Consider the following 21,766-nt stretch of genomic DNA (forward strand, 5'->3'; position numbering starts at 1 on the left):
CAATTGAATTACACATTTTAGAGTGTAGCTCATTGGTGTTTCCTCCCTCATCGCTGTCTGTAAATCTGAGCCCTGCACCGCAATGTTAAAGTGCCAAAGTGCATGATATGCAAACATTTGATCCTTATACGTTTTTAACAATGCCATAAGTTACAAATGTTTTGGTCATTTTAAATCAATTAGTCACAAGAGTTTGTATGGAGAAAATATAACAGTGATTTTGTATATTTAGTTGGATACACCAACATCAATGATTCACAGGCACTTGCTGATGATGATTGCTGTGATCAAAATGATGAAGATAGATGATGAGTCAAATGCAAACTAAACATTTGCAATTTCATTCTAGCAGCACAGTTTACTGCTGTTACTAGCCTACGGCAATTGTTTCCACAGAGATACTATAATACGTTGGTCAAGCAGATATGGAAAGGTGATGGAGGACATGTGTGTGCGTGTGTGTGTGTGTGTGTGTGTGTGTGTGTGTGTGTGTGTGTGTGTGCGCGCGTGCGCGCGCGCGCGCGCGTGTGTGTGTGTGTGTGTGTGTGTGTGTGTGTGTGTGTGTGTGTGTGTGTGTGTGTGTGTGTGTGTGTGTGTGTCGGTCTGTGAATCTATCTTTGTTCAGACATTCTCTCTGGCCCCGTCTCTCTCCTCCCTTCCTGTGTCCAGAAGAATCCGATCTCTCTTCCACCTGTATCATCCAATCACTTAAGGCCAGGAGGAGTAGGCCAGACCGATCCCCCAGAGAGGGCACTTCATAAACAGCAACAAATGAAGACAGACCACTTTATGCTGCCCTTGGCTGTGGGGACAACTCTGCTCCTCCTGACCAGGCAGACATTTGACAGGGTCCTACAACAGTCATGTGGATTTGTCCCCTAAGCTGCAAAGCAGAAATCTGCAGCATCATTTATCATCAGCAGCATACATCATCATACATTATACAGTCATAGCCTCCTCATCTCCATCTCATCCACTCAGTGAGTATTCTACTTTGGAGGGACTATAAACAAGCAGTGCAGAATGCAGTGGATTTGGCTGAAAAGCTTAGGCTACCGGTGTGAGATTTGAATTGGGTAACGATGAGATCTGCTAAGCCTGTTGAGCAAAGGATCAGAACAATAATTTGACATTTTGTATTTCATTGAAGGTATGTGCAGCAACATGTGTATAGCAGCAGGTGAGTCTGTCAGTTTTACATTTTGTGTAACCAATTAAGCAAAAGAAAATGCATTTGAGTCTTTGAAAAACTCTATCCCCCCAGGGGAATAACATCGCCATATTCAAACACTCATTAATTCACTGTACTGTAGCCATTATACTTTAATATCACTTTGTTACAGGTGTAGATCATTACTCATACTGTGTTACTCTGTGGTGCTCAGGTGCAGGGCCTTCAAATCCTGATAAGAAATAAATTCTTATCACACACACACACACACACACACACACACACACACACACACACACACACACACACACACACACACACTCATAGCTATAGGCTACATAAATCGCTCCCTATGCCAACTTTTCGAGCCAAGGGCAAAACTTAACACAAGCTCTATGTAAAGCTATCGGTGTTGCATGAAGATGTGTCTAATGGCAGTATTGTTTGTCAATGATTCCCATTCATAGTATAATGACCTTTTTAGAGGTTGCGTATCCTACAGGTTCATCATGACGATGGCCGCATCTTTTTGCAAATTGCAACGTACAGTAGCCTACCATGGCTCAAGTTATGCTCTTTTCTCACTGGCTGCTGATGTATCGGTGATGCATTACACACCATGGCAAGGAGAAGGAGCTATAAGCTAAACCTAAAATAAACACGCATCCCCCTTTAAATAACGTGCAGGCTGGCTATAGTTTCTACTTACCAAATCAGTTATGATCCGTGCTGGCTGGCTGTGTCCACATGTAACATATTGCCTGTCGGGGTGCCAGAGATGATCAGAGATGCAGTTATAGCCCAGAACGCCGTCTACTGCAGGCAACACGCTGATATTGCCACTGCAGTCCACATTTAGACTGATCCTTTCCCTTTGGTATGTGAGGTACGATCTGTTTCACGTCAAGTTGAAATAGACGCGATGTTGAACGGCGTCGTCAACGTGTGGTCCTGAAACGGACAGCTCCTCCTGTCCTAGAAGTTGTTACGACGGTGAGGAAAGATGCAGTGAAAAGGTTCAACTCCAGTTCAGTATGATTCCATCTTCTAGACATCATAACACTTATATGATAGGCTACACTCTCTCCCATCTCTCCTCCTCACTCCCTCCCCGAGTCCCCTACCGGCAGGAGCATGCCCAGTCTCTCTGCACATTGCCCAGTCTCTATACATTTCAGCCATATGAAAATAGCCGATCTACAAGCTCACAATCCATTGCACCGAGCTAGTAGATCTGCTATTTTCAAAGGATTTTTATACATTTGAAAACTTGTGAAATGGGACGTTCTGCATATTGAGTACTTTCTTTTTTTGGTACTTTAAGTACATTTTGATACCAATACTTTTTAACTTTTACTCAAGTAAATTTTGAATTCCGGACTTTTACTTGTAAGAGTATTTCTACATTTCAGTATTGATACTTTTACTTAAGTAAAAATGTGAGTATTTTTTCCACCACTGCCCTATTAGAGATCTAGGCTACCCTGTGCCTCAGCACTGTTATCACCTGCAGGTATGACGACTTATTCAGATATAACCGTGTGATGTCATTTAGCAAGTTCTCAAAGCACATCCTGCAATGTCAAGTTAAATTGAGATAGACGTGTAGCCTACATGGTGCACCAAATATCTGTCTCATTATAGCTACTATCGTCGTCACAGGTCGTTTTCTGTAGTCATTCGGTCATTCGGTTTCCCTGTCATTCAATTAGCTTACATCACGTGTTTTGGCCACTCAGAGTTTAGCTAAAATGTGGTGAAGTCATTTTGGGGGACGTAGAACATATAGCCAAAACATAGGCTAACAGTCTACCTAGTCTATTCATTTTCTTTCTGGCAGCATTCCTTTTGGTATTTAACAAGCAAGCTGTTGTCTTAAGAGGGTTGCTCAAAAAACTATAGGCTACCATAAGCAATTGTCTTTGGCCAACATTTATGAAGTCAAGTTACATTTACTTTGATCTGAAGAACATACTATTAAGCAAAATGTTAAAGCAATGCATGCTGAAAACCAGAAAATGAATGTTTAGCATACTTCTGTTCAATAATCCACTATTGTCAAATGGTGGTGGTCATGTTTGCAAGTATGAAACAATACAGTATAATGCTTAAAAAGACAATTCTAGCACTGGGATTAGGCTACACCAGCCTGACTGTGGATTCAATTATGCAAATTATGAAATATCAATATATTTCAAAAGGCTTCAACATTTCGGTGGGGTCCCACATGGGTCAGTTCTTGGTACACTACTGCCTAACAGTACAATCAAATCTAAATCTGGTGATGGTGCATTTAGTCACTGGTGCAACTCTCTGGAACAAACTGCCTGATGAACTGAGATCGGCCACAATGGTGTCGGTTTTAAAAGCAGTTTTAAAAGCAGTTTTAAAAGCAGACTTAAGACCTATTCTTTGTGTGTGTGTGTGTGTGTGTGTGTGTGTGTGTGTGTGTGTGTGTGTGTGTGTGTGTGTGTGTGTGTGTGTCATTATTCTGTATTATTCTGTATGATGTGCTATGTAAACAGAATTGACTTGCCTTAACTCCTCACTACTGATCAATATCAATCCAGTTACCTTTTTAGAGCATTCTTCCTTTTGTGTTTAAATCTTTCTATCTTTGTTTCATATGCAACCAGACTAACACCAGACATTTTAGTCACAGCAGCTACAGTTACAGTTAGGCTACTAAAGCAAACAGCATTCCAAACCCTCGGCTGCCATCTATTGGCTGTGATGGAGAAAACATAACGCATAACTGGACCAAAGGGCAGTAAGCAGGGCAATGAGTTCCACTTGTCTCCTCACGTCAGCGGCCCTGGCCTGACGCCTGGTTGAAGACACACCATGCAGCCTTGTTTTCACTTTCGCAGTGTGATTGCTCTGTCTTTGTCAGGGCCGGATCCTGAGTCCATGGGTCGCTGGGCCTGAGACTGACTCAGGGCCCCCCTTCTTTACGGTGGTTGCAGGTGCTATATAGCAGCGCTGCTGTACAAAGAACATTTTAAGCTGCAGTATGGTCCTTTAGAGCTTCTGTACTGATTCTCACTGGTTCATCATCTTTGTTAACGCAGCTCTGGTGATATACAACCTTTAAGATACTGTAGGTGCTACTACAGCACCAAAAGAGCTTCCTGTATCATTATGAGCTAAATAATCAATTTTAGTGAAATGTAGCACTTGTCTTTCTGCTTCTTCTTCTTTTGGCTAATTCCCATCAGGGGTCACCACAGCGGATCATCTGTTTCCATCTGCTTCTGTTCTCTGTATCTTCCTCGGTCACTCCAGCCACCTGCGTCCTCTCTCACCCGATCTTCTCCCGATGTACCCCTCATCCCTCCTCTGCACATGTCCAAACCTTCTGAACCTTACCTCAATTTTATCCCCAAACCCTAACTGTTTCCAAGCCACACAGCACGGCATGGTCTCCTATAGGGCATAGCAAAACATATTTGAATATTTAATTATATTACATACTATATTGAATAAATAATTTTTTTTGGGCGATTTTCGAAAAGTTTGGACACAGAATCAAATGTCTTATGATCATGATTCAGATGGCAACTGGTTCCAGGCTTAAAGGAGAAATCCGGACTAAAATAACAGCCTTTTTTTCCTATACTTATATTGATCCCAAATGACTGGCCATGGGGTCTATTTGCAGAATTGCCCCTGTGTCATCCAGTTTCCCCAGCAGCCCCCATAGCATAGAACAGAGCCCATAAGCATCTCGCTACTTACACTATTTGTTGCTGTCAAAAGTTTTTTTTTTCATGAATCTGTTATTAGTTGTCATTACACACGCATCCATTCCTTGGTTGTCCCACACCTTTAAAATAATTTATATCAATATTTTCGGAAATCTCTATGGGGAAAAGGAATCGGGTTTCTATCTGTGGCACCACAAAATGGCACCACTGCTATGCCCTATACCGTCTTACAGTACATATCTTCCCTCTCTCTCTTGCTGGAATCCTTCTGTCACAAATAACTCCTGACACTTTCCTCCATCTGTTCCACCCTACCTGTACTCTTTTCTTCACCTCTCTTACACACTCCCCATTACTTACTATTTAGCACATATCTATTTAGTTCTATTTTGCATTTTTGTTTTGTGTGAGATATGATCTACTGGATAACCAAATTCAACATGAAGTTGATTATCAAATTCACAGCTTCTGTAACTTAGTCATAATTTGAATCTCTTTGTTTCCTGCCATATAGTGAAAAAAGCAAATCATATCAAAATATCAGATAGTTTCATAAATAATTCCTTAATTTTCCTTTCCTTTAAAAAAAAACATGTAATAGTACCTCTGAGCTTTTGCCAGAAGGTGGCACTGTTAACGTTTCTGATCAGAAACGCACTGTTTAGTCTCCAACATATCATCACTTGGATATACTCAAACTGAGAGTTTTTAGTTGTAGTTTTGTAATTGATCAAATATAAAACTAACCCACATTTTGATCATATACTTTGACACAGTATAGGTAGAGTTAAAGACTTGAGTCGTGACTCATCTGTGAATGTATCATTAATTATCTGAGATAACTGGGTGTGTGACATTCTGACTTGATAGGACTATGGAATGAATTGCATTAGTGAGGTGAGAATACTTTTTTTAAGAGACTTGGGATTTGACTTTGATTCATTTTACTTTACACATAGGCCTATCAAGTCTCAAATAGGGACCATAGGCCCTATTTGAGACTATGGACTTGCAAAGCCATGACTTGTAGCAGCCTACTGTACAGTGTTGTAGGCTATACTTTGCAGATTCTGACAAATGCCAGAATTCTAACTATTGGAGTTAAAATTCTATAGCTGTCCAATTATTTGCCACAACTTTTACATATCACAAATGTAGTTCATCTAATTCTGGCAAAAAGCTTTTAGAAAATATAGAGTAAAAGACAAAACTTAAAATAGACACATTTTGTTATTTGTATTGAAGCACCTTTAAAATCATTTACAAATGAGGGAAAAACTAGAAAAAGTGCTCCGCGGAGCACATGGGTCTCCGCCAGGTCAGGTTGGTTATTGTGGCCTCCTGGTGGCGCTATAATAGGTCATTACTTCCTATGCCTTTCACGGCAGTCATGATTTGAGGCATTTTCTTCAAAAAATAAGTTTAGCAAAAATCAGCCTGCTGGTGGCGCTATCACAGGCCAATGTGAAAACGGTGGCATTTCTTCCTCGGCCTAGTGGGAATGTGCGTGCAAAGTTGCATGGCAAATGCACACTGCTTTCATGATTTGAGGCATTATGTTCAAAACAAACCAATCCTGCAAACTTTGGAAGCCAATGTTAGCCAATCAGGATGAAATATGAACAATCAGACAGATCCGTCTTGATAACATGACTATAGAGATACTGTGTACCGATTTGCGTGATGTTTGGATAAAAAAAATTGCTTTGCAAAAATCGCCCTCCTGGTGGCGCTATAACAGGCCGATCTGAAAAATTCTTTCTGCTCTGGCATTCAGGGAATGTGTGTGTACAGTTTCACACCGATCGGGTCAACAGTGCCGGAGATTAGCTGCTCTCCGGCCTTCGGCCTGGCGGAGACAATTAACAGGTTTCTGTATGTTCACATCTCACCTGCACACCTGACCTGGATCGGATGTTACTCCTGCATTAGTGCATCTTATCTATGTAGGCAATAGGCTAAATAAATCAACTCATTCATAACCCTTTGCACGGATTTCAGATTACGTAAAGTCGTACGAGCAACTTTATATTGTTATGAAATTACACGTGATGTAACTTACTATGTGCAAACTGGCTAATAAAGATAAGGAACGCTCAATGCTGTACAGGGGTGACGTGAGTGTAATTATTCATGATGCGGTTGCAGCCTGCAGGCTAGACTACTAGGCTACTTCAACTTCCACCTGAAAACGGGGCATTGCTGAAGTCTAAAGGTTATTAGGCTAGTCTGCTGTTGGCGCAGTTTTACAATAGACACACAGTCATTTACAGATGAGGATTGAGGATCATTGCATGTTTAAAATAGCAGATCAGATAGGCGTCGGCGTCTGCAAGCATGGGCCGCGGGCCATCAGTTTGATGCCCCTGGTGATACCAGCGATGACGTCAGGACTAAGCTCCACCTCCTCTGCCTCTATAACCTCAGACCATGGGAGGGAATGGACGTGCTGCTCGGCCTCCTTCCTCCCGGTGTGACTGACTGACAGCTGTGTGTGTGTGTGTGTGTGTGTGTGTGTGTGGTACACTGCCTGCCAGGAGCCGCCGCATCATCATCATCCTCCTCCCTTTATTGGACCTGAACTGAGAATCCGCTTTACATTGTGGGCTCCCATCCATCCTTCTGGGGTCGGGCTTTTCCCCACATTTTATTTCTGCAACGAAATCGAATAGAAACACCCATCAGGCTTCTATTAGTTAGCCGTTTAGGCAAACAGATATTTGAATATCTGTTTGAAAATGGAAAAAATGATGAACGAGACGGAGCTCAAAGAGTACGATTTCGAGCGGCGGTTCGACGAAAGGCGGGCTCTGGAATGGATGCAGGAGAACTGGTAAGTCTCATTTGGGGGACGGAAAACTGTCATTTAATGCAGAAGCCGGCGAATCCGTCCCTGACAGTGCGAGCCAGGCCGGGTCTTTGATCTACTGTAGCCGGTTCACTGAGGGTTGCACGCCATGTGGGATGATGCTGCATTTGAACTTGCAGTTGCATCGGCTATTTGAAAATAGCAGATGTACAAGCTCACAACGCGTCGCGATGCAATGCGTTGTGAGCTTGTAGATCTGCTATTTTCAAAAACATCTTGGAAGGAAATGTGGAACAAATTTGGAATCTTTTTAAAAACATTTTATCAACAAAAAAAATCGTATGGGTGTCCCTGGCATAAAGTATTTTCAGATAGGGTCCGACCCGTGGACAAATATTAATTTGGGAGTCCTTGACATGAAAATGTTTGAGAACCACTGGTTTAAAAAACAATAGGAAACAAGACCAAATAAGCAACTACACTTTGGAATCATCAGCTACTGCTGCTGCTGTCCTTGTAAACCTGTAGCCTACACGTCTATTGTTTGCAACAGGCCTAATTTATGAATGACATAATAACACTAGAGTGGAAAACGTCACTTCGCTGTCCGCTCCTATTCAAACGTCCTTGAGGATGCACGATATGACCGTTTCAACTTCACCTCCGCTCACATTACATATAGGCCAGACTCTGTCTGCAGAAAACATAGTTTAGAACAGGTGTCTTCAACGTTTTTCAGACCAAGGATCCCTTAGCTGAGAGAGAGATGAAGCAGGGACCCCTACTACATTGCAGATTCAACTTTTTCATAGATTTCATAGATAGCATCATTGACTATCATTGGTGTTGTGTAAATTAATGTTGTTTGTTCATTTCATACATTTAACCACTTAAACCCCCTACACCAAAGCTCTTTGCCAAAAATAGCTGATCTACAAGCTCACAACGCCTCGCGTTGTGAGCTTGCAATGGTTCAAGTGATTAATGTAAAAAGAAAAATCCTATCACACAAAGATTTAGCGGCCCCCCCTGTAGTAACTCTGAGGACCCCTTAGGCCCCCCTGTTGAAGACCCCTGGTTTAGAAAACAGACAATTGCAATTCTCTGCGTTTACTTGCAAAAATGTACATCATTTTTCTTGCAATGGTCTAAAATGGCCACTGGTTTCTAAAATACTATATGGGACATTACTGAGTCATGATAGGTTTTGCATGAATATATAATTACATATTCACTGTGTGTAGGCTACCGAAATGGAGCAGCCAGCCCCAGACTAGTACCATTGCATCACGTCTCTCATTCAAGTGCCCTCCTCATTGTCCAATGAAATGTGTGCAACAGAGGGAGTGATTCTTGCCCTCCGTGAAAACATTGCCAAGGAAACCTAGTAAGACTACATTCTTGCAGTGAAGCTCAGGGTTCAGCTCCATGAGACGACGAGGGACGGAAATCTAACACGGCTCAGCGGAGTTAAATTTCAGATGCAGAAACACAAGCAGTGTTGTGTTTCTGTCTCTGAAGCAAAAGCTTGGAGCTGCACGCCAGCCAAACCCCGGCATCTGCTCAGAACCGAGGTTAATATTGAGCTCCACTGTGTATGGCAAAATCTATACACCTCAAGAGTATAGCTCAACAATCGTAAAATACCACCGATGCTTGGCTTGCATTTAATACTCGGTGCTTCCGAGGTTGTGAGTAATGGGCCCTGGTTCACCACAGCACTTCTTCTGCTGATTAAACAAAGCGCCACACTGACTGCACACTTCTGCTTTGAAACAGCATTTACAGTGCCCCCCCCCAAGGCCAGCTTATTCATTCCTCTCTAGAGTACAGAGATGATGAGCAGGGGAGTTTGCGTGTGGGCTGGGGATAGTTTTCCACTTCTCAACATGACTCACCTGTCTCCTTGACTATCTTTTTAGCTTCCATACTCTTAATCGTCCACCGTAATAGGGACACTTTCGTTTGAGTGGTTGAATTGCACTTTTACACACACACACACACACACACACACACACACACACACACACACACACACACACACACACACACACACACACACACACACACACACACACACACACACACACACACACACACAGGAGCAAATCAATCAGAACCCTCCTAGCACGTCTCTCCCTGTCAGCACAGCAAACGAAGCACTGCACTGTTGTCTTTCTATCCTCCTTCCCCTCCCCCCAACACACACACACACACACACACACACACACACACACACACACACACACACACACACACACACACACACACACACACACACACACACACACACACACACACACACACACACACACACACACACACTCAAAATCAGATAACAAATATATCATAATATAGTACTAGCCCACAGAAGCTGTTGTCACCGCTAGAACCTTTCTTGCATGTGTGTGTGGCTGTGTGCATGTGCATGTGCATATACGCACACAGTATTTTTCACAGTATACTGTGTCCATAGGGAGAGTACTAGGCTAGCCAGGGCTTAGAGAAGGGGTTCCTCCCATCTCATCAGTGGGATGTACTGGGGACGACCATCAAAATCCCATATGTAGCCTTAACTGGGTCAAGCAGAAGCATCTCTTCAGCCTAATACTGTACTGTATGTATTCTGCCAATCTGGATTAGTCATCTGTGTCTGTCCATGCCCTGAACTTCCTGTGGACACACACGCAGCAGGCTCGTTACATGCAGACACGCGTGCTGCTCACGCACTCTTTTAAATAATACCATTTTATAATAAATTGGAAATATGTCATTTAAATGACACAAAGCATTGAAGAAGAACAAAGCGTGTTGCAGTGATGGCATGGCTCCCATTCACATCCTTATTGCATTCTTGCACACAGACACGTACTGTATGCACGTGCAATCGTGCATGCACATGGACATGTATGTTTACACAACATACTATTCTGTGCTTTTTACCTGTATGCTGTCGTTGATCTTTTCAGACATTATTGACTAGTTGCTGTTGCAGCCAGATCCCAGCAGCTTTTTAAAACTAGTATTGGTCTATAATTGCCTCATCACCGTAGCCTTGAATTGGTCACTGTGTCAACTACTAATCGCTGCTAATCCCCCATTAATTACAATTGGAGCCCATCAGTTTCAGACATGACCTGAACATCTAACTTACTAGGGATCACTAGAGGTTTGCCCGTGCTGAGTTCACATGGTGTAATGAGGATAATCCATTCAGTAATAATACCAAATACTGGGTTCCAGGGAGCTGTGGGTATGTCCAATGGAAGCGTTAGGGTATAAATCATGAAAACAATCGTTTAATCGTTTATGAAGTACAGTTATGAAACTAATATACCTGTTCATTGTAAGCTAACATTTTCAAAGATTTTCAAAAGAATTCCAAATTCTTACCTTTTAAAATATTGCAGATCTTGTTTGTAACATACAAGCTCTTTGCATCTACAAGCTCTTACAATGTGCAATGCAGCATATGAGCTTGTAGAGCAGCTATTTTGGCTATTCGTCATACAGCAAAGTAAATAGTGCTTAAGTGGTTAAGTATAGTGCACAGAATTTCGGACCAGACACGTGTGTCTGAAGTCCAATTTGTTTGATCGTAGTAGTTTGTTTGATGAAGTGGTGTAGTCCAAAGTCCACGTCCAGCTGCCTATAATCTGTGTGTAATGTTCTTATGTAACAGCATCACATCTGTATTGTGACAGGGTGGCTCAGGGAGGTGATTATTTTTTGGGTTGTTTTTTATTTAGCCGGGCTGCAGGGGTGCACAGGTTTTCACTTAACAGCAGCAAATACAAAAATTAAATTCAACGGCAATCGGACGCTGCGTTCATGTTTTGAGGCATTTTGTGTGCATCATTTTGTTCAAAATGAGCCACTCCTGCAAACTTTAGTTGCCAATCTTAGCCAATCAGGATGGAATATGATAAATCGGAAAGATCCGTCTTGATCACATGATTATAGAGATAATGCATACCGATTTGTGTGATGTTTGGACAAAATCTGTAGGAGTAATATCAAATTATTTTCTTTGCAAAAATCGGCCTCCTGGTTAAGCAATAATAGGCCAATGTGAAAAGGGTGGCATTTCTTCCCTTGGGAATGTGTGTGCAAAGTTTCACGGCAATCGGACGCTGCGTTCATGATTTGAGGCACTTTGTTAAAAAACAGCCACTCCTCCCAACTTTAGATGCCAATCTTAGCCAATCAGGATGGAATATGAAAAATTGGACATATTATCTGTCTTGATCACATGACTATAGAGTGTACCGATTTGCGTGATGTTTGGACAATAACCTTTCTTTCTACTGTAGGTTCAGGTTGCTGGGTATTGTGGGGATAGTTTTGATGTTGTAATGCTTCAACTTCCATACTGGTTCAAAGTTATTACAGCCTATTTGTCATTAGTTTACCACATGAAATGGTGTCCTTTTTCATTATGTAAAAAAAGTTTGTAATATGCTGTTTTCAAATCAAAATAAGTAATGCTTTTAGGCATGAATATCTACTAACAGCTTTATTAATAAGATGTTATAGATTATGTGTGCTGTACATAGCTGGTAAAACAATGAACACATTTCATTTGCCCATTACTGCACTGATGTCGTGTGTGACCATCATGATAGTATTGTGTTGTTAATTACAGTATGCCTGGTGGTGGGATAAATATTCCATTGTATTCTATTCTGCTCTATTCTATTGTGTGTGTTTTTCTCCCCCCTCCCTCTACGTACTGTTTCAACAGATTACAGTGAGTGATTATAGTCCAGTAAAAATGTGTGTGTCATGCTGTCATAACCTCCACAGGACCACATCCTTCATGTTCTGTGGCCTGTATGCAGCACTCATATTTGGGGGCCAACACTTCATGAGGGAGAGGCCCAAGCTGAACTTGCGTCGACCCCTGGTGCTGTGGTCTCTCAGCCTGGCCATCTTCAGGTGAGTTTAGATGCTCAAGGACAAGTGTGTGGCTGAAGCTCCAACAGAACAATGTGTCTTTTACAGTATAGATTAGTAAAACATGATAAAGTCTTAGAGGGCAAAGACCCTGTCCTTTTTTCATTTTTGTGGCCAGTTGTCCAACAGGTCAAAGGTCTGTATATTTGTACTGTAGCCTATCAGTTTTTATCAGGGACACTACACTATGATCTTATCATATCACACTTGGGTTATGTTTGGAGCCATTTTAAAACATTTAAAGTACGATCTTTATCTAATTGGTCCTCAATAATGGTAATTATAATATGGTACCATTTTTGTCTACCTCGTCTGTTGTGATTTTGGTTGACCAGCCATGTGGTCCTTTAAGAGTCTCTCTCTAACTAAGAGTGGTGAGTGATGTTTAAGTTGAGTCTTGTGCGCGGAGAACAAGATGACACCAGGCAGTATCACGTGACAAGTTCTGAAGTTTATTACACACATAGAGAATATATTTATTGGACACGTGACCAGAAGATAGAGATAGAGAAGATAGAGACAAGGACAAAAGTAGTTGATTGTCATGGCGTCAAGTATATCAGTAGTGCTTACGCAGAGGAGAGTGATTCAAGACATGTGCTGGGTCAATCAGATAAAAGTCAGTCCCATAATCATAATCATAATTCATAACAGCGTCTGTGTGTCAGAGGAGGGCTGTGGACAGTTAAGAAACCCACCTACCAGTAGTAGAATGCCTCTGAGTCATGTCACAGCGGAGGAAAGGTGTTTTATGCACATTTGTTTTAGCAAGGTATGGGTCCTTTTCAAAACAAATGAAAAATGTTCTTTGTAAATGTATTTAGATTCAATTTGAAGAGCAATAGACCTATGTGATTGATTCACTTATCACATTAACGCAAAACTGATTAATGTAAACAATGTTGGATGCTACAACTGTTGTTTTAATCCATTTAACATGCAATTTCATTTCATATGTCACTTATTGTAGGCTGCTACGTAGCTGCTAGATTCCATCATGGCTTATCAGTGTCATCTGAAAGTTTTAAAGTTTGTCGGATCAATATAATATCTGACCTGTCTCGGATCCCAGATTAATCGCGTCTCTCTCCTCTTGGACATGGACCGGGTCAGTTCTGAAATATGTCTGTGCCAATCGGATCTCTGAACGAATTTCGGGTATGGGTCTGTCATTTTAGACCTAGACATGTGAAGACCTCTATTGTAGACTCCTTTTGTATAAGAGGCATATTTTGAAAAAAAAAGATCTCTTTATGTTTTTCATAATGATCAAGTCATTATCATCTCTCTCTCAAATGTGTAGTATTTATTTTACATGCCAATAAGCTCTGTAGAAAATAGTTTTCACAATTTATATTATAAAAAACAAAAATAAATAAATAAATAAACAAACAAAAATAATGAGTCTGTAATGTGTAGCTCCACAACACACAGGAGCCAAAACAGAGTAATATCACAGTAAAATCTGGAGTATTATTTTAACACTCTAGATTTGACTGTACCAGACTGGATTATCAGCAGTGTTGTGTACACAAACAAAGGAAAGGCTAGACCTTGTGTCAGATCGCTACAGAATCCTAATTCGCTGATGATTACGCAGTAGGCTATGCACTTTTAAAATGCTGATATATTCTGCTTTTTATTGTATTACACATCATTTTTATAGCTGTGTTTCAACCAATCCCTAACACTGCACCTTACTTCAGCCCTTCAGAACCAGACAATTTATTTACACACCATTACAGTAGCTGAGATTAATAGAGCTGTGCCCTGGTAATGTAGCCAATTTAAACGTCTTTCCCCATGAAATCTAATTACCAACCAGTCCCAGACTGTCCTCTAATAATTACAGCAACTGATACAGCACTAAACGTGAGTCTGTTATGTGCATGTGGCCCTGCACTGCTATGAAAACCATATACTAAAAACATCAAGCAGCTGTCTCCCAAAGGCAGTGCACTAAGTTACTCTACTATTACTCTTAAGTTAATCCACTATTTGACACATGGTAAATACATGCTCTGTCTCTGCAGTTCTGCTGTGTTTGCAGCGTACAGTACATCATCAGTAGGCTGTGGATCTCTAATCCTAAAATCCACAAAGGTGCCAGTGGGCATGACCTGCCTACTCATCCCCTGAACTGACTGCACGCTGTGCAGAATAGCATGACTCTGGGCCCTGGGTGCCCTCCTAGTTTGGTGCAGTCTCATTGCTGCCACTATTTAATTTATACTGTAAAATAATGATAATCTTACAACATACAGCCATAGCTCTACAACTGTTGTACAACTGTACAATCTTAGTTACTATAGGATATCTTCTGAGCCAACTGCCGCTCTTGGACACACCAACTGCATCAGTGATTTGTATGTTGTGCAACTGACATACTTGAATGCAGGAGACTAAGACACGCCCATGGAGATCTCCAACATCAACACAAATCGCTCTTGTCAGACAACGGTTTCTGTTGTGTGTGATGTCAGACAATGCTGAGTACCGAAACCTGAGCACACTGACAGCGTAATAAACCCAGCAATGCCAGGCACGCTGATTTTGTCCTTGATAAATATGACGTCATGCTATGGTTAAATGCAGTTAACCAACAACATTCCCAAGTGTACAAAAAAAGCCAATCCTGATTATATCTGTGGAGGCAAACATGATGTGCATTAACTCCTGTATGATACCTTAACTGTTTACAGTGTCCTCTGATTGATTACAAGTTGTGAGATGACCATCAGTATATAGTTGAAAGTTATCAATCAATAGGCAAATATTGATACATTTTGGATTTGCATGCTTTTCTACGTGTTTATCAAATATTGATTTAAATCTCTTAACATGGGTTGCTATATTTCTGTTAAAAATAAATATCGATGGGTTGCCGATGGCCTAGTGGTTAAGGCGCATACCATATATAGGCTCTAATGCGAGTTACAGGTTCGATTCCCAAGCCTGATGGCCTTTGCTGCGTGTCCCTCTCTCTGTCTCTCCATGTTTCCTGTCACACTCTATCATAATAAAGGCAGAAAAGCAACAAAAATATCTAAAGAAAATAAACGTCGCTCAAGCCATTAATGTGCCTCTGAAATGGTATGAAAGTGGACATGTTATGGTGTAGGCTGTGATGCTGTTATCTGTTACATAATACATGCAAATGAACTGTGGTGTGGACCTTATTCCTGCAGTATCATCGGAGCGCTCAGGACAGGGTGGTACATGTTCCATGTCCTCTCTACCAGCGGCTTCAAGCAGTCAGTGTGTGACAACAGCTTCTACAGTGCCCCTGTCAGCAAGTTCTGGGCCTACGCCTTCGTTCTCAGCAAGGCTCCCGAACTAGGTAAGGCTTCCCTGTCATCTCTCATGTGACAGACATCTGTGCCATTGTGCCATTGTGCCATCACATTTTAATTAAAGTTGCACAAGCTTGTCTAGAATATCTGCTTTTGGAAACAAATACAGGATAAAACTGGAGAGATGATGATGGTGTGTGTGTGTGGGGGGGGTCCTGACAATCGAGCATGAATTGCAAAACTACTTCTGCTTTTGACGGATCATGATTTTAACTGTTTAACCTTTGCATGAAATGGGATCTGCATGGCAGCTTGAGTAGAATAAATTAAGTTTAGCGATGTAACCTGATTGGGTCAGTATCAGAGTGATACTAGCCTTGTACTGTACATCTGAGGAAATGGCTAAGCCTACAAAGTAACCTTGAGTGATCAAGTCAGTTTCCTGTTAATGCTGGTCTCCAGGAGCCCTTAAATGTCCTACTGCATTTGCATCGATCAGGGAAATGCCTATTACCTTCCCCGCATCCTGATGACATCTCCCTGTCTGTGCTGTAATCCAATCACTGCATGTTCTCTGTCAGAGGAAGATGGCATTACTCCTGGTAAATGGAGGTGGATGCTGAGCTGGCGAAAAAAATCCATTAATGTCCACTGTGCGACTGATATAGAGAACACCTCCTCAGCTACAGACAGAAAGGACATCTTACTCCTTCCATTGGCTGTGTTTGGTTTATTACTACAGGCCCAATGTGCTGAGATACTTGTGATACTATGTGATACTAGTGAAACACATTACTGCTGCAACTGGCGTTTGTGCAAATAAGTCATATAAATCTAGGGTCAGAGTTAATTGTTTTTTTTTTTCTTTTAAATTTTTATCCCACGATTTTGTAACCCCTATTTTTTACACCCAGTGCCAATTGTCTATGTAATCCTGGGTACTACCTTCCCTCTGCCAACTAGGGAGGCCAGGGCTGAGCTCATGCCTCCTTCAATGCATGAGAGCCAACTGACCTTCTTGAGTTTCCCTGGTTGGACGTAGCGCGTGGAAGGAACACGTTATTCCAACCAGTTCCTTTCCCCTCCATCAGGCGCCCCGGCTGGCCAGGGGGAGGCAGTATAGTGACCAAGATTACTGCATGTTTTTGTGAGGGTACCTACCCTAGAGAACACGGGGAGAACATGCAAACTCCACACAGAGAGGCCCTTTTGCCAACCCCACCTAGGGTAATTGTTAAAGTCATAGAGTTAATTGTTAAAGTCATTTTGGAGCAACGCCACAGTATGGGGGTTTGGGTTGAGAAGGTTGTGGGATTACCATAACTTGAATAATTATAGAATCCATGCAGTTTGCTCCATGGATACGCAAGCACGTTTGTGGGCTTTTGTGTGTATGTGTATGTAAGTGTTTTGTGTTTTGTGTGTGTGTGTGTGTGTGTGTGTGTGTGTGTGTGTGTGTGTGTGTGTGTGTGTGTGTGTGTGTGTGTGTGTGCGTGTGTGTGTGCGTGTGCGTGTGCGTGTGTGTTTTTTTTCTCACCATAAGTCCTGACTTTTCGTTGCTCACAGGAAATAGCTGATCTACTGTACAAGCTCATACAATTACAAGTTTGTGAGCTTTTCAGTGCACGATACTCGTGCACAACTGAATAAAACTCAGGCTTAACTCTGCCTGCTCTCCCACAGGCGACACAGTCTTCATTGTGCTCCGCAAGCAGCGCCTCATCTTCCTCCACTGGTACCACCACATCACCGTCCTGCTCTACTCCTGGTACTCCTACAAGGACCAGGTGGCGGGCGGTGGTTGGTTCATGACCATGAACTATGTGGTGCATTCCTTCATGTACACGTACTACGCGGCACGGGCAGCCGGTATGCGGGTGCCACGGCCCTGTGCCATGCTGATCACAACAACGCAGATCCTGCAGATGGTGATGGGCCTGGCTGTGCTGATCCTGGTGTACAGCTGGATGCACGAGGTGAGCTGCCCGTCCTACGTCGACAACATCGCCTGTGGAATCCTCATGTATCTCAGCTACCTGGTCCTCTTTGCATCCTTCTTCTACAACTCCTACCTCAAGGGTTCCTCCGGGGACAAGGGAACCAAGGCAGAGTAAGATGGCTTGCCCCTGGCGAAGGGCCACGTTTTAGCCCCTGTGCCGGGCAGTCATAATAGAGCGTGCCATGAGGTAGAAATGACCAAAAGTGTTGTCCCATCGTGAATGTTTTGAGTCACAGATAGTTGCTTTCACTGGTCGCTGGGGCCACATCTAAGAGTGACTTTTTTTCATCAACATTTTCTAGGTTTCTGTAGCTTAGAAGGAATGATGTAACCACGGATCCACAAAACAGACACAGTAGTAGAATCTTAAGACAGAAGTGGCACGCAGAGCCAGTGCATGGTCAGCACACTTTTATATGTGATCACATGTATAATAGGGACTAGGATATACAAAAATGTTATGATGATAGAAGGATGCTTAGTTTATGTAGTATGACAGAGGACTTAAATTATTGGCTTTTTTAACCAGACTCTTGTCTAGTGTCAGAGTTTTGTGAGAAATAGCTGTATGAGGGCTAAAGCAACAAAGTCAGTTTATGAATATGTCTGCATGTTTTTACTTTGAAGGAAGTCCATTACGGTACACTATGCAGACTGCAGAGAAGCTCCAGCTTCGACTCAAGTGAAAACGTTTAGACCTAACACATCTGACACGCATTCTATAAAAACAGTGATAATAAAAAAGGGAATTGACAATTTAACATGCACTGCATGAATGAGGGACATTTTGTCAAAATTCGTTTTAGCAACTTTACATGAGCAACAGGAACAAGTGCACTTGAAACAAGTCTGAAACACGTGGAAGAGGAAAGGGTGCAATGTGCACCCTGCTGATATCATCTCCCCAAATTACAGAGCTGATGGAAGCATTGGCCTGACTCCAAACTGTCACTCTGCCAATGCACTGTTCATTTTAATCACTGAGAATCACCCTAATCTCTGCAATAATATTAATGAAACCATCTATGGGTTGTGCAAAAGGGAACACATTGATTAATTGCACATTAAGGAGGTTTTATTAAATGAACTTGTGACACAGATGTATTATTGTATCACAGAATACAGACTTTATTATTCAAATATGAATACGGTCTTGCTTTTCTGTGTGCTGCACTGCTGCTCAACCTATTGCATGGGGAAAACTGTGAAAATGATAGGATCTCTGAGCAAATTCGCTAAGCATTCCTCCATCGGCAGCCGTCCTCTCTCATATGGTCTACATGCTCTGTTGTGCTCCTTTGCATGCAGAGGAGCTAGACATTTGAACTCATTCACCTCACACTCATCGCCCTATTCCACGTGATGTCCTGTTTACACAAGGCAGATATTTTGCTTTACTCGTCCTGAGTGAGAACATACGTGGTACAACATATTGAGAACACTGCTGATATTGAGTTTCACCCTGTCTTGCACACAGTCCATGTCTGAATTGTCTCAAGGTCTTAAAAAAAGCCCTTAGTGCCCCTTCATGCCTAAACTTCACGACAGTAACTTTTCATGGAAAGCATACAATAGTTCTAATAATTACTTTCATCTTACTCTTTCTCCATGTCATAAGTAAGTAACTCTCCCCTTTCCCAATGTCTTGTAATGCAGGTCAATTGGATTAATCCAAATCAGTCTAGAAGGCCTTCATGAAATTAATTAGGTGGTAAATGGTAACAACCACAATCAAATTAGACCTACATAGCACTTTAATCAGGCAAAGAGCTGTACATCTAAATGGGAAATGGGCAGTTGTCCACATTTTTTGTTTTGTATACTGTAGATCGATAGACAGATACATTTCTATCATACATCCTAATGCATTGCACACCCTTTGGTTCTATTTGAGAAAGGATTCATTGAAACAGGGAAAAGGAGGATATTGTGATGTTTGAATTTCAGTCAGAGTTGATAAGAATGGAGACATGGAGAGGGAGGAGGACTGAGTGGCGTGATGACCTGAACAATGTGTCCATTGTAAATAATATCTTAAGAATTTATTTATTTTCTTAATATGTGAGTTTCCCTAGCAAATCTGAAGCTTGCCCAGTAAATGTTGAACTAAGGGCCTGTCTTGTCTTAAACTGTGCTGATTGAGTTAATGTCTTTTTTTTTTCTTCATTCCATCCAATCCTTAATTGTAATGTGTAATGCATCTATGCTTTGTTTCCACTGTAGAACTGTCCAGAATAACTTTTGCCTCTCAAATGGAAAATGGAAATGGAAAGTTTTATTGAATTTAGAGCCTGCCTTATTAAAATAGCCTGTAATACTATGTTATTCAAAGGGTTCCTATGTAATGATTTTTTTTTCTTTTACATTATATTAACTAAACATTCCACCTTATTTCTGTTATAAACATGTATCCATTAGATTAGATAGTCTACTTCTCACATTCGTTCAAGTAGGCATTTACATCTGGACAGTAAAGGGAGATTTGGCTTGGAGTTTTATGTTCTGTAAATGTCTGTCTCCAACCACTATCACTGTATGTTCACCCCCTTGGCAGCTTCTCTGTGTATTTCTATTGTGGAAGAGCTAAATCTCTTATGCTATCATGCTCATTGCCATCCTCTGTCATAGTTGTGGGAGCTCGTTGCTGTCAGGTGGAAACCTTGTATACGTACAAAACAACTCATTTTAAAATAGTGAAACTAGCTGATATACAGTAGTTTGTAGATCAGCTATTTTCACTACTTTTGCTTGACACTCTTGTATGATGAATTAGTGCATTAAATTACAAAAAAAGTTGAAATTTGGACATACAAGGTTATTGCCCAACAGCGACGATATGTACATTACTGTTTTTGTCAAGTAGTTTCACATACTGTCAGTAATTTAGAAGGTTTTACAGGGTAGCCACCAATAGATCGATTAACTCTCTTTCTTATACTTGCCTTCATAATTTAAGCGCTACTTATACCTCCTAAAACCCTCCTTTTTGATTCCAAGGTATAGGAGAATTATTTGAATTTTCTCACCAACAAACAGCCATAGTAGCCTGAATGTTGCCGTTGTTTCAGCATTACGTAACAGTACTGTGCATCTGTTATTATATTTTATCGATGGCAATTCAATACTTTTCTGCAAAACAATCACATTACAGGTGCACTCTGCATTGCAGCTGCAATAGAGAGAGACATCTTTAGACCAGCAGTGCTTGGAGTAATTTGGACATATTCTAAGATGGCACGAATATATTGATGATGATTTGAAAGCTGCTATGCCTACTTGTACACCACTAATCTTGATACAGTGATTAGAAGTCATTTGTGCCAAATGACACTTCTAACGGTTTTCTGTTTTGCATTAATAGCACAGTCATGTTAATTTGTGCATTATCTTTGCTGTTGTAGACTTAATAAACTCCTGTGGATCTACTGTCAACTGCAACAGAAGGGAAAAACCTGTTTAAGGGCTTTTATGTTTAAAGGTTCAAATGTTGCTATAATAAATTCAATTTGGTTTTAGTATGTTTCATACCGTTTCATCATCAGAATGCTTTGTCTCAAATATGGTCCCAAACACCAGTGATTTCCAACCTTTTACCTTTGGAACCCCCCTTCTTAGATCTGGCAAAAGACAGAGACAACCTCATGCATGCACGCACACGCGCACGCGCACGCGCACACGCACACGCACACGCACACACACACACACACACACACACACACACACACACACACACACACATTTCTATCCTGACGTTTTTATATGCGTTCTAAAAGCAAGTCAGTGGTTTCATTAGGTGGTTTTCAGATAATGACAAGGTTCTGTAAATGCATT

At 41.4% G+C, this 21,766-nt stretch overlaps 1 protein-coding gene across 1 annotated transcript; it reads left to right on the plus strand.

Moving 5' to 3' along the window:
- The first annotated feature begins 7,405 nt into the window (after positions 1–7,405).
- LOC311059492 (very long chain fatty acid elongase 6-like) lies at positions 7,406–21,399 on the plus strand. Its single transcript, XM_084077478.1, has 4 exons — positions 7,406–7,711; positions 12,494–12,625; positions 15,832–15,983; positions 17,620–21,399. Exons 1-4 carry the CDS (start codon positions 7,617–7,619, stop codon positions 18,048–18,050), a joined length of 810 nt encoding a protein of 269 aa, XP_083933604.1. The 5' UTR covers positions 7,406–7,616; the 3' UTR covers positions 18,051–21,399.
- The last annotated feature ends 367 nt before the right edge of the window (positions 21,400–21,766 follow it).

The sequence above is a fragment of the Gymnoscopelus microlampas genome (genome assembly GCF_963454915.1).
Source record: "Gymnoscopelus microlampas genome assembly, chromosome: 14".
Taxonomy (NCBI): domain Eukaryota; kingdom Metazoa; phylum Chordata; class Actinopteri; order Myctophiformes; family Myctophidae; genus Gymnoscopelus; species Gymnoscopelus microlampas.

Bases quoted from the DNA above. Each gene is read 5' to 3' on its own strand.
- LOC311059492 (XM_084077478.1), top strand. From the start codon at position 7,617: ATGGAAAAAATGATGAACGAGACGGAGCTCAAAGAGTACGATTTCGAG. The intron at 7,712-12,493 runs GTAAGTCTCATT...TAACCTCCACAG, and splicing joins GAATGGATGCAGGAGAACTG to GACCACATCCTTCATGTTCT. The intron at 12,626-15,831 runs GTGAGTTTAGAT...TTATTCCTGCAG, and splicing joins CTCAGCCTGGCCATCTTCAG to TATCATCGGAGCGCTCAGGA.